Raw genomic sequence first — 17,040 nt, forward strand, 5'->3', positions numbered from 1 at the left:
AGGTGAAGGACCCACAGCAAGTCTTGCACGGGCTAACTAACCCCTTCAGAACTGCTGCTTCTCCATGCTCTCACAGTCAAGAGATGCTAGGCCCTATGTCAATCATCTCAGGCTGGGTACCGACCAGCCAGACATTAGCCCTAAACCCATTGAAATCCCTCGCGTTAGCCTAAGCTGTTCACTTGGCCTGCCCTGCCATGGCAGCTCTAACTCATGCTTTATCTCCTGGGAGCATGACAAGCTGCTTTCCCCCCACGTTTCTCATGTCCCTCTTATGACCACACATGACTGCCTGATAAAAGAGCACAAAACAAGGCCATGTGATGTGCTTCTGGGCAGTTTTAATGTCTGCCCAGACATTAAAGGAAGGAGCAGACATTAAGGGAGTCGGTGAAACATACAAGTTCCAGCCATGCTGCTTGTACCCAATCAATAACTTGGAAGATGGAGCATGGCTCAGTTACACAGACAAAGGTTACAAAGAGCTTAGTGTCTCAGGATGTCATTTACAAAGCACGGAGCTAAAGTAATAGCAGAATATTGGCAATAATTGAATGTGTTCCCCAAAGTTTGTACCCAAGAGAGCTCTCCAGCCTTTTCTGCCACGTGGTGGCAGTTGTCCGCTACCTGGAAGAGGCCCCGGACTGGAATCCAACCATGTTGACACTGTGATCTTCAACTTCAGCACCTCTAGAACTATAAGAAACAATTGCCTGATATGTATAAGCTGAGTGTCCTAGCTGCTGTCCAACAGCCACCTGAACAAGTGTACACAGATACTACGCGATGGGAAACCTAACCAGAAGCTTCGTCTGCCAACAATGTGGAGGGCGGAGACGGTGGGGGCTTCGATGGGCCCATGGGTGCCTGTGTACAGACACTGCAGGGACACGATCCCCGAAAGCTGTGCTGGTGTGTTAGAAACCAGGGCCATCGCCTGAGCCAGCCCTGAGGTCTGCACAGAGAAAGTAAGTGTACACAAACTGATTCCGGAGCATGTCGGCAGCTTCACAAAGAAGTCAGAGTGTAAAACTGGAGAGAGACAAACTGAGTTTCAACCTTACTCCGCCACTCGCTAGTTACCTCTTCTTCGGGCATGGGCCTTCATCTCAATCTCTAAAATCCTTATGAATAAAATGAAATTTTCCTAGGGCTGTGACACTTGAATATATTGATAAATAGGAAGGTCCAAGCACTATTCTTTTTTAATGTTCTTATTTATTCTTTGAGTGTTTCGTACAATATATTTTGATGATATTCTTTCTCCTTTCTCCTCCCCCAACTTCTCTCAGACCCTTTCCACTTCCCCATACATCCATCTTTGTGTTCTTTCTCTGTCTTCTAAAACAAAACAAAACAAAATGCAAATCCACCAAAAAAGCCTGGAGTCTGATTTGCCCTACACGATTCTTAACCTAAAGGAGCTGCTCAGGACATTATAGTCTCTCTCCTTTACACACTGCAGCTGGAGCACAGGCACTCTATGTTTTACCTCTCACTGCTGATGTCAACTTCACTCACCTCAGAACGCGGGCTTCAAAGCATGCGCTATGCATTAATAACTTCCTAGCAAGTAAGGTTTTGTCTTTTTGCCTCATATGAAAAGTTTGGCAGACAGAAAAGAAAGCCATAAGAACTGTAAAGAGGAGTCTGGCTCTGTTATCAAAGCCCAGCCTTTAAGTCGCTGGCCAAAGAGCTGGCTCCTCAGAATTTAACACAACACACTCCCACTGCTTGTCCAAACTGTCATCCAGTTTTTAAAAGATCCCCCTCTTCCTGTCCCTCATGAGTATGACTTAATCCCCAAAGCATGCATGCTGAACACATTACTAGTTCCTCCTCCAGGAACGTGATGTGACAACACAGCCTGGAAGGGGGTTGTTCCTGCGCTGGATAAAGAGAGAAAGGTCCTGTCCTGTTCCCATTCAGACAATCAGTATTTCGCTTTCATACAGAGAATGTCTCTGCCCCACAGCCACAGAGAATATTGTCTATTCTAGTTGCTTTTTCACACATACAAAACCTGAACACAGATAAGTCCAGTGCTTAGTGACAATCCAATGAAGAGTCAACCAGCAGTACCACAAAAATCTAATACAGTAGTGAGCAAAAATCACTATAACTTAGCGCTACCTCAAAAACAGATAGAATGACTCTCACACACACACAGAGACGACAACATTTTAGTTGACCTTACCAGTTAGTGAAACAACAAATGACCATTACAGGCATTTATTTCAATCCATGTCTAGCAGGGTGCCCGTGCTTTGAGATTTATGAACAAAGTAAATTTAAGCCTGAAGGATAGACAGTCATGTTGAGAAAAGAAAATTACCATCTTGCAAGAAAAGAACATCCCCAAACAATCCCTCGTTTAGCACTGATTCGCATGGCAGAGCCAGAGTGAGAAAGGGGTGTGTAAGCAGAGTGGCTTGGAAGCATTCTGGGCCATCCACACAAGTCTAACAGAGACTTTCTGACAAATAAACCATCACGTCTGAAGCCCTTCATTGACTCCTCCGGCCCTCAGGATAGTTTCCAAACTTCTGAGTAAGGACCATAAGGCTTTGCTGAGTCACTCTCAGCTTCCTCTCTAGCCACACCTCTTCTGCTACAGGCACTCAGAGTTCTAGAATATGCCACCGATCTATACACAGGTTTCCTTCTCCCAGCGACAGTCAATATGTCTCCCTTTAAAAGTCTATTAGCTGAGGCAGGGTGTGGTGGCGCACGCCTTTAATCCCAGCACTTGGGAGGCAGAGGCAGGTGGATCGCTGTAAGTTCGAGGCCAGCCTGGTCTACAAAGCGAGTCCAGGACAGCCAAGGCGACACAGAGAAACCCTGTCTCGAAAAAAAACCAAAAAGAAGAAAAAAAATTCTATTTGCTGGGCTGATTCCTACTTTTCTCTTAAACATGAACTCAGGTGCTTCCTGCTATGGCCCTTGCTTTCCCTGACAGCCACACCTAGGCCACAGCAACTTACTTATTTAACTCTGTTCCTCCATCCCATGCCCATTTTTAAGAATCAGCCTTATTGAGTATGATGAACATGTAACAAGTCTGTTTAATATGCACAGTTTGGCCAAGAATGATGCTGCACTAGTGTAACCCCAGGAGCCAGGATGATGCTAAAGCAGGAAATTCTAAATTTGAGGCCAGTGTGCGGCTACATAGCAAGTTCCAAACTCTGTATTACACGGCAAGACTTTGTCTCAAAAAATCAATAACAATAGTAAGTAACTGTGGTGGTTTGAACGGATTTGGCCCCCATAGATTCCTGTTTGAATGCTTGGCCATAGGGAGTGGCCCTATTAAGAGGTGTGGCCTTGTTGGAAGAAGTGTGTCTCTGATGTAGGCAGGCTTTGAGGTCTTCTATGCTCAGGCTCTGCCCAGTGTGGAACCAGAGCCTCCTCTTGGCTGTCTGCCCAAGACAGTCCCCTGCTGCTGCCTTCACGTCAAGATGCAGAACTCTTGGCTTCTCCAACACCAAGCCTGCCTGCATGCTGCCATGCTTCACATCGTGATGATAACAGACTGAACCTCTGAAACTGTAAGCCAGCCTCAATTGAATGTCTGCCTTTATAAGAGCTGCCTTGATCATGGTGTCTCTTCATAGCAATGAAACCCTGACTAAGACAGGTATATAGTTCAGTGAGTTTTGATAATATACAAGTTCATATGTATCACCATCACACAGTCAGGCCAATCCTCTCACTGCTCTTTTGTTTATTAGAAAAACCAAAACCTACAAAGATATTATAAAAATATTCTTCATACATGAACCTTCTATAAAGATTATAGTATGGTCTATTAAATATGCATTTTATTTATAATCTAAAATTAATTTTTTATATTTTAAGAGAATTATATGGAATAGCTAAAACTAATCACTACACTGATAATCAAACACTTTAGCTTCAAATATATGATAAACCCTGATTTATACCTACCTAAAACTTAAATGATTATAAAGGTCAGAAATGAATAAGCTCATATGACCAAATATTTAACTGAACACAACAAAGAATAATAAAAATTTACACGACCTAAAAGGATACTCGCTAAGCATAACACATTTTAGACAATATACTCTTCGGCCGGCGCCTTAATTGGGCAGCACAGTGGAGCTGGCTCTGGAGGCGTGGGTGTGGGTGAGCTGACTCTGAGAGCATGAGAAGGGGAGAGCTGACCCTGCCTCCTGCTGATGGCAGCACTGGGTAGCCTAGCTGGAGCAGGGCTGGAGTGCTGGTGATGCAGATGTAGGAGAGCCGGTGCGCTGAGCATCTCAGCTACCAGCCCAGGCCCAGATCCAGGGCTTTGAGTTGGCCCTCCCCAACATCTACACCATCTGTGAACTGTTGGAGTGTGTGAAAGCACCAGTCCTGATGCTCCAAAGCTGCAGGACCTCCATGACACAGGGCAACAGGATAAGCGGGAGGAGTCATGGTGAGGATCCAGTATTGATGGTGCGACAGAAGCCTGAGACCTGGAACCAGACCAATGGCCCAGTGCAGTGAACATGTGCAAGTGAAGACGTGTGGACAGAGAAGTGTACTGGGACACACTGGACACACTACAACTTCCATGGTGAGATGTTTTCTATGCTGTTTTGGCTTTTTGATTGTTTGGTTGGTTGTTTTGATTTTCCTCTTGTGGGGAGGGAGGTTGCAAAAGTGGAAGACAGATATGAGTAGGACTGTGGTGCAGGAGGTAAAACTCACAAAGAATCAATACAAAGTTGTTTTTTAAAAAAAGATATATTGTTAAAACATATTTTTAATTTCTTAGTGCATACCTCATAATAACTCTGGAGGCATATTTCTGGAGGCATAATGCACTGAATATCCTAATGGACTCTCTCACTAAAAACAACTAAAAAAACTTTTTTTCATTTTAATCATTTTATTTCAAGTATATTTTAAAAATCAAAAATGAGGTTTGTAATCCAAAGCTGAAACATGTATTGTTCAGAGTCTGACAAGTAATTCCAGACCATACTTTCCAAACTCATTTTCTTTGCCATTTTTTCAATTCTGGGGCCTAGTATTTAAAACTGCTCTATTCCAAATGCATATGACTCTTGTACACTTGTTGATAAAAGTTGTCTGAAAATTGTCCACCAAATATGAAGAATGGGTGGGCATGGTGGCACATGTTTTAATCCTAGCATTCTAGAGGCAGAGGCAGGGGTATCTCTGTGAGTTCAAGGCCAGCAACATGGCCTATATAGGGAGCTCCAGGAGAGTCAGGACAACATAGACTCGTCTCGATAAAAATAGTAAGACTATTATTAAGATAAAGTATCGTTCCCACTTCATTGATAGGCTGGAAAGAAATTCAGACCTTACCCAAGGCAAAGTCTGAATGGAGGCAGAACCCACAAAGTGAGCTCTGACCAGCACACATCCACTAGAGAGCTCTGGCCAAGCCTGGGGAACCCTGGCTTTGTTCTCTGTGAAATGTATTTAACTCTCAACCAAACTTTATTTGTACTTGTCCTGTCAGGGTTCTGTACCTTCACTCTAAGTAACTGCCCAGACAGAAGGAGTCCTCCCCACTCCCACTCCCCACTCCCCCAACCCCACTCTCAACCCCAACCCCCACCCCCACGTGGGGCCTAGCTCTCAGTAGGAAGACACAAACTCATATCGTGCACGGCAAGAGTAAACTAAGATTTCAAAATCAGCATTTCTTCATCAACGCCGTTTGGTTTTTGTTTTGTTGTTTTACTTCCTTAGTTTTTGTTTTCTGTGCAAATTGCCAGCTAAATACAGAAGATTCTAGGCCCTGCCGGATGGAGAAGCTGCAAGAAGTTTAAGAACCACCATATGGGAGAAAAGTACCACTCTCATCAGATGGGATTGACACTGATTGAGAATTAAAGTTGTATTGTGTTAAACTTCTTGCATTTGAACTGTGTTTGTTCCAGTTCAATGGTAGTCTAACCAATGAGAGTTCTACTAACTTAGACATGCAAAGAACACTAGCAAAGTGCCGCGCTGGCTCAGAGGAGAGACTCAGGGGAATTCCCACTGCATAATACCAAAATGCAGCAGCAGCAGCAGCAGCAGCATCAACTCTTCCAGGGTAACATGGAGAACACTGGCCATCCTGAAACATGGTGCTGGGTGGGTGGAGACAGAATCACCCTGCAGAAAAACTCACTAGTGTAAGCATGTGCATCACGGATTTCTATCATGATCACACCGAGTAGTCTGAAAAAATATCAAGCTAAGAAATGATTTTAAAGTAGCTTTCCACACAAAAACCCAGGATAGCTTAAACATACACGTACACACACTCACACACACACTCCAGAGTAATAAAAGAACTGCTGGAGGTATCACTATCCCAGACCTCATACTGTACTACCAAGCTACAGTAATGAAAACAGCATGGTACTGACACAAAAACAGACTCATTTGAGATCAATGGAATAAAACTGAGGACAGAAACAGGTCCACACAATCATAGATACCTGAGTTTCTATTGAGAACTAGAAAATACATACTGGAAAAAAGACATCTTTAATGTGATGCTGGTCAAACTGGATGGCTGCATGTAGAAGAATCCAAATAGACACACACTTACCACCCTACAGATGTATCAAAGACCTCAACATAAAGCCAGATACACTGAGCCTGATAGAAGAGAAAGCGGGGGAATAGCCTTGAACTCACTGGCAGGGGAGACGGCTTTCTGAATGGAACACTGTTAGCACAGGTGCTAACAACAATAAATGGGATCTCATGAAACTGAAAAGCTTCTGTAAGGAAAAGGACACCATCATATGGGCAAAGTGGCAGCCTACAGAATTCAAAGAGATTTGTACCAACTGCACATCCTATAAGGGAGCCAATATCTAAAATATATAAAGAACTCAAAAACTGGACATCAAGAAAATAAATAACCCAATTAAAAAACAGGGTACAGGTCTAAATAGAGAATTCGCAAAAAGAAAACTCAAATGGCTGAGAAGCATTAAAGAAATGTTCAACAACTTTAGTTATCAGGAAAATGAAAATCGAAACTTTAATCCAAGTACTCAGAAGGCAAGGGCAAGTGGGTCTCTGAGTTCTAGGCCAGCCTGGTCTATAGAGTGAGTTCCAGGACACCCAGGGCTACACAGAAACACCCTGTCTTGGGGGGACAAAAAAACCTAACCACCCTACTTTGAGATTTCTTCTTACATCAATCAGAGTGGCCAAGATCAATAAAACAAATGACAGTTCATGCAGCAAGGATGTGGAGTAAGGGGCACACTCCTCCATTGCTGGTCAAAGTGCACACTTGTACAGCTACTGTGGGAATCAGTGTGGCGGTTGCATAGACATATGGGAATCCATAAACCTCAAGATTCAGCTATACCATTTGTATTAGTCAGGGTTTTCTAGAAAAACAGAACTTATACATATATACATATGTACATATATACATATAAGAATGTATCAGAACATGTAGTATATGGGATTTAATTACATAATAATAAATATTACATAAATGGGCTTTATTAGAATGACTTACAGGCTGTGGTCCAGCTAACCCAACAGTGGCTCACTATGAACAGAAAGTCCAAGAATCCAGAAGTTGTTTATATAGGCTTCCAGAGGAAGGTGTGGCCCAGATTAAAAGTTTATCTTCCTGCCTCAAGATCCAGAGCAAAGGCATGTGTCTTCCTACCTCAAAGGTCCAGAGTAGGAGTGGATCCACCCACTTCAACAAAAAAACAAACAAAAAAAAAACCCTCATGGGTGTGGCCCACCATTTTTGGATTCCAGTTGTCAGTGCTGGCCAACACAAGGCAAATGCAACAGCATCCTTCAAGGTTATTTGTCTCAAAATGTTAAGCCAGAGTTTTCTGTTTTGTTTTGTTTTTTGTTTTTGCCTTACAGGTCCTTTGCATATATATTATGGCTTCTAGTTTTGTGCTTGTATGGAAATCGGGTGGGCGTAAATGGGTATGTCTCTGTGTCTATTTGTTTCTTGTATTTTTTCTTGTTTGATTCTTCTGTCACATGCCAATTTGGTTTTGTTTTTTTGTTGTTTTGTTTTGTTTTGTTTACCTTATTGTATTTTAGTATTATTCCTTAGATGGCTGTTTATCTTCTAACAAGAGACAGAAAGGGTGTGAATCTGGGTAGGAGGGGAGAGAAGGAGGCAACTGGGAGGGATAGGGGGAGGGAAGCTGCAATCAGAATATATGAAAAAAAATCTATTTTCAATAAAATAAACAAAATGGCATTCCACTGATAGTGTTACCAGAAACAAATAAAAACCCTCCCTGGAGGAAATCTCTTTCATTCCCAAGAAAAAAATAAACTCAGCCCCAATTTAACCTCTTGTCAGGGCAAACAGACAGATCAGAGAATAGAGTAAGACATATGGCCTTAGAATTAGAATTGGAACTTTAAAATCTTTATATTTAATACTGTTAGAAACAAAAATATTATGGGTTCTCCCTTGCCTCCTACCTGTCTTACGCAGACCACTGTTCATGGCTGGCCATAAGCGTTTTGAAGGGGTGCACTAATGCTTGCCACTACATCAAAGTACAAGCTTGCTCACGGCCACTAATAAAAGCAAGAGTCCCAGATCAAGGCTCATAGCCCGTGCAGGCATCCACCGAGGCCCAACCCTGCGCCCCTTGCTGGAACTGGGACAAAGGGACCAAAACAAGCACGTGCACACTTTGCCTACAGCCTCCACGGAGCCATAAAGTCATTTACTCTGAACTGAGAGGCTCGTACTGTCTTCCAGTATCTGTGAAACTATGGCAATTAGAGTAAAAAAATCTCAGAGCCTTCCACGTAGGACTTTAACGCTAAAAATAGGAATAAAAAAAAGAGGCAAACATATAATGATATTCTGTAAAACAATAACCAAAAAGAAAGTTTTGGAAGTAAAAATATAGCTTAGAAGTTGGAATACAGACGTGAAATTAATCAGAATGCAACACAGAGAGGAATAAAATACAATAATTGTGAAAGAAGTTAGATAACATGAACAAAGAATGAAAAAAGAATGTAAGCCTCACAAAAGGAAAAGATAAAAAATTCTGAATTTAAAAATGTTGCACAGAGCCCGGCATGGTGGCACACACCTATAATCCCAGCACTATGGGAGACAGAAGCAGAGGCAGACTGATTGCTATGAGTTTGAGGGCAGTATGGTCCACTGAGTTTAGGACAACCAAGACTACACAGAGAAGTCCTGTCTCGGAAAAAAAATTCTGGACATATTTTCCAGACCAAGGAAAGACATCAGTTCATATAGTGTGTGTGTGTGTGTGTGTGTGTGTGTGTGTGTGTGTGTGTGTGTGTGTGTAGGAGAGAAAGAGACACTCATCATATTGTAATCTTCATAAAAGTAAGCACTAATGGAAAAGTAAAAGCATATAAGGCACATTCATGCACAAAATAAACATATAGTGTAATAAAAATGTTTTAAATTTTTTTATTAAAAGCAGTCTCAGATAAGGCTGAGATAAAACAAAACAAAACAAAACAAAACTGGTGATCAACAAAGATTAGAAGAAAAATTAGGAAATCTAATAGTTCCTAGAGTTGACAGACTCGTAAAATAGAGGAAAATTTTGCATACTATTGGTGTGCCGCCACTCTAGGAAAAACTCACAAGTTATAAAGTAAATAACCCAAAAATTCACTTGGTAGGTATTAAAGTGGAAAATAAACATATGGGAATGTTTATGCTCAGCTTAGCATAGCCTGCCAAGGTTGTCTCCTTCCATTATTATTTTCATTATTATATTACTTTTTTTGTGAGCACCCTACTGTTAGATAGATGAGAAAGACTTCTAAATTTGCAAGCTAAGGCCCAGAGCCTGGGCAGCTATCTGAGGCCATGGAGGCTCCCAGGTGAGGCCTTTGAGGATACTCGCTGCCTTTCCAGCACCATTCCTATCATGTTTCCAGACCACATTAGCCTTCTCGACTTCTAAGTTTTGGCCTTCTTCCTGCCTGTTATTCCCTAGCCTCCAGTTCAGTTCACAGAAGTTAGGATGGTAAATGCCAAGGTCGGGTTCTCAACTCCATCCCCCTTTCTGATCTTCTTGTAATAGCTTCTCATTCAGTTATGCCTCATTGGGGCCTCGTCACTGCGGATGAGCTTATCTCGAACACATAACAAAAGTAAAAGCCATAATGTATCATTTCTACTAACAAATGGGTTTCTCCATCCTTCTATCTTACACACACACACACACACACACACACACACACACACACACACACACCCCTAACATTTGTTGAGACCTCAATAAAAGGCTTGAGAAAGAAGAAAATCACAGAGGAGCAACCCTGGGAGAGAAGACAGGAAGAAGAATGCCTGCGTCTATACGGGTGAGGTATCCGAGGCCACAGGGCAGGTCCCATGCAACTGAGCTCAGGTCATTGTTGTATGCTTTGGTTGTTAGTGCTATCAGCTCCTTTACCTGAATCACTGTGTCACCAATAATGTCCAAGGGGCATACTGTTCTCCAGTCTTGGCTGTTCCTGAACAGATTTTCAAGCTGGCATGGGGTATCCACTACACCAGGAATTTTCTAGGCTCAGGTATGAGCAAATCCATCATTGCACCAGCTCTGTCATTTATCATTGTCTTACCTCCTCTGTCTTTAAAACTTCCCATATTCGAGCGTGATCTTCCACCAGCCAGTGTCCTGTGTTTTCTACTTTTGTGGAAAGTTTGACTTTAGACACCACTTGAGTAGGCTCTCCCACAGATTTCCCCTCCATCTTGAAAGAGGCCAGCAGGAGGCATTACGGATCTGGTGGAAGAATAAAATACAATCTACATTAAAATAAAAAATATTTGAAAAGATATAAAATCCAATTACTGTGCTCCATTTTTTTTTTTTTTTTTTTTTTTTTTTGACTGTGAAACCACTGAAGACAATATTATAACAGACAACTTTTATGGCCACTTTTTACCTTCAAGTATTTATTACTGGTATTTTAGTGCAGATTTCTGGAAGAATAGAACACATCTTGGTAATGGGCAGTGACACAACTTTATTTTTAAAAGATTTTATTTTTGATTACACGAGGGAATGTGTGAGCACAGGTGAAGGTATCCTTGGATACCAATAGAGGGCAACAGACACCCTGGAGCTGGAGCTACCAGTGGTTTTGAGATACCAGGTGTCAGGGCTGAGAACTGAACTTGGGTCCTCTGCAAGAGCAGTAAGAGCTTTCAATGGCTGAGCCATCTCTTAGCTCCTTGGTACAAATGTGATAGGAAATAAAAATATATATCTCCGTATTATGTCTCTTGCCATTTTGCTCTAGACCTTGGGGAGTAGACGTGAAAATGGGTGGGGAAAGGCAAGTCTTAATGGTCTTTTCATACTGTGTATTTCACAAACCGTTTGGAAGGAACACTGGCTGCAGGGTTGAGAGCTGTATTTCTCAAACACACCCTGGGTGCATGCGAAGCTTGGTGCTAGGCACACACAAATAATTCAGTAATTTTGATCTCAAATCACCAAGGCTTAAGGACAGAAAGGTTATAAACACGTTAATCATGTGGTATAGTACAATATAATGTATGAACTACCACAAGAATGATGTTCCCAACTGTGATGGAGGGCTGGAGGGTGGCTGAGCACGCCTGGTAGGTACTAGCCCTAGGCCCTGGAGGAGAGCCCCAGCGTCAATACAAAAAGAGGAAAACAAGAACAGCTGCAATGGAGAAGGAGGGAGGGAGGGAGGGAGGGAGGGAGGGAGGTTCTCTCTAGGGATCATCAGCTGCAATGCCTTCCTGGGCTCCGGGTTCATTTCTAGGGCCAAACAAGGCTTTCCATGAATCCTTATTCTAGAAGGTCTCCTTCAGGTCTAGTCAGAATCTCACTACAACCTGCTTTGTTACCACACTGTTCTAAGGGATCTTCTTGCTTTCATTCAAGTCCCACAAATACACCCTTCTTTGGGTGATTTTTGTTCACAACATCCTGCTTCCTTAAAATTTCCTTGGAGTATAAACCCAAACTGTTCCACACAGCAGCTGGGGCCCTTTGTGCCTGGTTCCTTTCCCAGCCCTTTTCTTGCTCTGAGCATCCTCCACTGAGCACTGACTCACCCCTAGGCTATACTACTCCAGCCATTTTAAACCATGTATGGAGCCCAAAGACAGCCAGTGACCTCAGGCTTTGTTTTTGTTGTGTTGTGTTGTACTGAATGGGAACCCTCCCTGTGTATGCCATGGACGTGTCAGATTGAGACTTTATTGTATTTACTAGCTTTCAACTCCATTCCCACTTTCAAGTCCTTTAAGTATCTTGAGACTTTAAATGTGTCCTGTTCAGAGCAAGTCTAAGTAAATGTTAAATTACTGTCAGTCCAATAGGTCAGTAACCCATGACAATCCAGAAGTAAAAAAGAGGCAGTGTTTTGCTAATTTACATAACAAGTAATAAAGTTAAGTCATCTCCTCCTTAAACCTCACTGGCTTGGTGGGCTAAGTTCTTCATAATGAGGGAACAAGTCTAGATTCAGCACATATTCCAAGTGGTTAGTATTGCAAGACGGAATTGATCACTAATTAACAGCACTGGCTTTCGTGGCTCTGGCTTCAGGGAATTGAGCGTATCTGCAAAGGGCGGCCCTTATGCTCATGAAACCAGCTGACAAATAAGAGGAAATGGAAAATGAAGGGTTGGGGTGACATCGGAGAAACTGAGGCAAGTCTCCCTACAGAAGAGGGCTTTCTGTGCCTTTGGGCCTCGCATGCTCCCTCTGGAAGCCACAGACAGCAAGCCTGTCTGCTTGCTGAGAGCAGCCCTAAGTAGATGACAGCCCAAGGCCATCATGCGGTATTTAGAGACGTGGAGCACATAACATCCTCACATCAGGAATCAGGAAAACGCAACCGACACAATTAAGACTGGACCAAGTTCCTCTGAGGGACATGCTGATAAATGATGCTGACACACGCAGGGAAATAAACAAGGCAGAGGCAGGGGAGGTTTCAAGCCAAGAAAAGGGAAATTAAAAATAAACAGGCAAAATGGAAATAGACCAGATTAGTGGGGAAGGAAATTCCATGGTTGTTACTGGAGATAATGCTGTAAGCAACAAATAAAAAATCAAAACAAAGTGAGGAAACCACATAAGATGGCTTTGGCTGCATTCGCTCCGTGTCAGGAAAATGTAACTGGGTAAACTAGACAAATTACCAAATCTCAGAACAGACACTTCACATCTGTAAGCATGCTGCAACCCGGCGGCCCCACAGCACAGACTCTGCTGTCTGCCCACAGCTGTGCTCTCGTCTCCACGGTGTGGGTGGAAGTTGGCCCGTTTTCAGTGCTGGGACTGAACGCCACTGTGAACTTCCCACAGCCTGCTCTTTGCCCTGTCTGGGGGAAAGATGCATTTCTGCGCTGGCAACAGTCCCAGAGGCCCGGTCATGGAGAAACAGGCAGCTTGTCCATGGTTCTCCAAGCTTTGTAGATTGTCTACCTGCTGCCCTGACACTGGAGTCTTTCCTAGCCATTGTCACTCAGGGAAAAAAGAAATGACACTGGGTACTAGTCACTGGGCACTGTATCTTCCCGCTTGAGCTCTCATCTACACAATAACCTTTACAAGGTTTTCACCACTATTTACCATGGTGAAAAAGTGAGATTCGGAGAAGCTAAGTAACTGTATTATACTACTAGGAAGTTGGAGGTTCCCAAGTTCATCTCCCATAACACCCCAACTCCAGGTCATGTAAGAAGCATTGCCTCCATCTCCTCTCCTACTCTCATATCAGTTCTGAAAGCCTCTTTCCATCCCCTCTCCCTGATGGACTGCTCTCCTTGCGGTGCCCCTCTATATGCACCAGGGCGGGTGTCAGACTCTCCATGGCACAACAGCGCCCCCTTGAGAGAGGCTCACACCTGAGAGCACAGGTAAGAGCAGGAGAGCGGGAGAGCTGGACAATTTCACCAGCAGTAGGTTACTCCTTTTCCTCTTCACTGCTGTCTTGTTTTCACCGGGGTAGGCTTCACAGGTGTGTGCCTGACAGACCCGCCCAGGCACACAGGGCCCCTCACTGAGTGGAATCCCATGTGTGTGGCTGAAGGCTTGGCTGCCCCGCCTCCAAATTACACAGCCCCTGACTTGCCTGTTCTTCTTCGAGCATAAAGTATTCTATATTTTTTAATTTTTCAAACTTATTTTCTTTCAACAACTAATGAGTCAGAAGTGTCTTTCTGGCTCTCCTGAAAACCATCTAGAAGTTTGTATGTAGCTTTCCATTCTGTAAAGTAAGAACGGGGGGGCACTCTGTTCCTCCCTCTCCTGTGACACATGTTAGAGTGATGCACTGCCTCTTTCTTAAAACATAGGGTCAAAGGTTATAAACCAGCCTCTGTGCAAATGCCACTGACACGAGCCACTCAACAGCACCATACACATGATGGAATCACTGTACTGTTCAATGGCAATCTTCGTTTCTAGTTGAGAATAAGTATAAAACATCATAAATCTTATGAAAATCAGCCCTGAAGAGCTGACATCCTAAATTACAGTGCCCCAAACAATCATTTTGTCAAACTCCTGGACAGTCAGATCAGTTATAAGTTGGAACCAGGTTGGGGAAAGAAGTGGAATATTTTTAAAAGGCAAATATGTAATCGGAGAACACAAAAAGAAGCATTTTTTCCTGAAACATTAAAAAATAAAATTTCTTGAGAAAAATATCCTGCTGTCTCCGCTTCAGGAAGCAGGAAGGACAAGTGTGATGACGTAAAGAAAGAGGCTCCCAGACGGCACAGAAGACTGTCCCATGAGAAGTCACGTCAGGGCTTCCAAGGTCACCTGGACTTCAAGTCCTGCCACTCTAACACAATTTCATGCATTACGTTCTAACTGCTTAGCTCCACCACAGATAAAAGTTTTGGTTACGGTTTTTGTTTTGTTTTGTTTTTTGGAATTTTCTAAAGTTAAGTTAGACCCAAGGATCAGTCTAAGGAAACTGAGGATCAGTCTAAGCAAACTGATTAGCTAAAGAAACTGACCGTAGTTTACAACTGTGAAACAACTATTTTTAAAATATGATTATTGTTACCTGGACAGTGGTGGTGCACATCTTTAATCCCAGCACTCAGGAGGCAGAGGCAGGAAGATCTCTGAGTCTGAGGCCAGCCTGGTCTACAGAGTGAGTTCCAGGACAGCCAAAGCTACACACAGAGAAACCTGTCTTGAAAAAGATTGTCGCTAGAGAGAAAAATGCATTTCCTTGAAATGAGGTATTTCTTATAACTGAAGTTTGTGCTTTTAATGTCTATATAGTTTGTGCGTGTGTGGTATGCCAGCATGTGACATGTGGACAAATGTGGACATATGCAAGTACACACACATGCAGAGGCCCGAGAGTGACACTGGTGTCTCCCTCTGTTTTGTCCCACCTCATATATTGAGGTGGAGTCTCTCACCCCAATCCCATAGCTCAGCGAGGCTAGCTAGGCAGGCTGGCTGCCCAGGCTCCCTCTGTCCCCACCTTCTGAGCTGGGGATTCAGGCAGGCGGCAGGCCCGCCTAGCATTTACAGGGGTGCTGGGGAGCCAAACTCTGGTCCTCCGGCTCATTCAGCAAGGTGCTTACCATCCGAACCTTCTCTCTAGCCCTAGTTAAAAATACTTCCTAACATTGTGCTTATAAATATACTATCCATGCATATAATCTTACTGACCTATTGTTTCTTTTCTTTCAAAAACAATTATACACTGGAGATCATGGCATTTTCCATGGTTATAATGAAAGTGTGAACTGAAGGCTTCATCCCCAAATGATGGTTCAGCACAAAAGTCAATGAGCAAAGGTTAATCTTAGAAACATAAATACTGAGTAGCAACCTAAGGACACAAACAAAAAAATTGCTATTATTAGTGTCCTTGTCATTTGATAAAAATTGTTTGTGACTACCATAGAAAGATAGCCTTTCGGAAACCCAGCTTTAAGGTGAGTCCTGGAGCCTGGCTGCGCTCATAAATCTCCATTTGCAGTGTTAGCTCCATGCTAGGCTTTGTTTGATAAATCAGTCTGCACGTTATCGAATTTCACTTTCTTCCTAGGGTTATAAATAGGGCATGATACATCCCTCATCAATTATCTTTTTCCCCTCCCTCTGCTCTGTAAATGGTTTTGGAGAGGAAAGAAGACCCCATATCCAGAGCCTTACTGGGTTTCTCTAGAGGTCGTCATCTTCCTCCATCAACGCCGGGCTTCTCCTCTGCCCCTGCATAGTCCATTACATGTATTAATAATGCACAAGGCTTTTCTTCATGTCTATTACATATGTAAGCACTTTTCTTCTCCATGAAGAAATCTTTTTATTTTTCAAATTCAACTGAGAATTAATCTTGAAAATGTCTGGCATCCACCTTGTTCCCATGACTATTTGTCTTTGTGCCATTTCTACCCTCCTGCCCTTTCCTCCTCATCCTTCTTCCTAATGAGCTGAGGTCCTGTCCAGATAAGCCTGTTTGTTTATTTTTATCTTATTCTATCTCCAGCTCTCCCATCTATCAGGAGCAGCCTCTGTACTTCAGTTTGACTCACAGGCTCAGAATCAGTACAAACAGCAGTCACTATGTCGTCAGGAGACCTGAGCCTAAATGATGGATGATTCAATAGTCCATCTTCTTCGTAACTCGGGGCAAATCATTTCACCTTTCCTAGCCTCGGCTTTCTCATATCTTAAATATGACTTGATGAAACTGCAGCGACCTCTGACTTATAAAATAATGCGCTCATTGCCTCCAAAGGTGGAATCAAAACTAATATGAATTATTGCTTCTCTGTTAGTAGAAGGATTTATATTGCTACAGGATTTATATTGCTAAATATAGGTACTTGTATTGAGACTTGGTTCATCATTTATACGCTGTGCTCACTCTCACCATGTATATTCACTGTGCAGAAGTAAAACAAGGAATTTGTCATTGCAAAGCAGCATTAAATGCCGGCTGTGTATAGATCGGTCAGCTCGTTAGGAGACATGGCAGAGGCAGAGCCACACAAGCGCTTCCTCTTT

General features: G+C 42.9%; 1 protein-coding gene across 1 annotated transcript in view; it reads right to left on the reverse strand.

Moving 5' to 3' along the window:
* Rgl1 (ral guanine nucleotide dissociation stimulator like 1) overlaps nucleotides 1–17,040 on the reverse strand; it is a 260,437-nt gene that overhangs the window by 151,423 nt on the left and 91,974 nt on the right. Inside the window, exon 2 of the mRNA XM_051147577.1 lies at nucleotides 10,624–10,787. Within this exon, the coding sequence (XP_051003534.1) occupies nucleotides 10,624–10,755 (132 nt within the window). The 5' untranslated portion in view covers nucleotides 10,756–10,787. The remainder of the gene's footprint in view (nucleotides 1–10,623; nucleotides 10,788–17,040) is intronic.

Source organism: Acomys russatus, chromosome 6 (assembly GCF_903995435.1).
Source record: "Acomys russatus chromosome 6, mAcoRus1.1, whole genome shotgun sequence".
In the NCBI taxonomy this organism is placed as follows: Eukaryota; Metazoa; Chordata; class Mammalia; order Rodentia; family Muridae; genus Acomys; species Acomys russatus.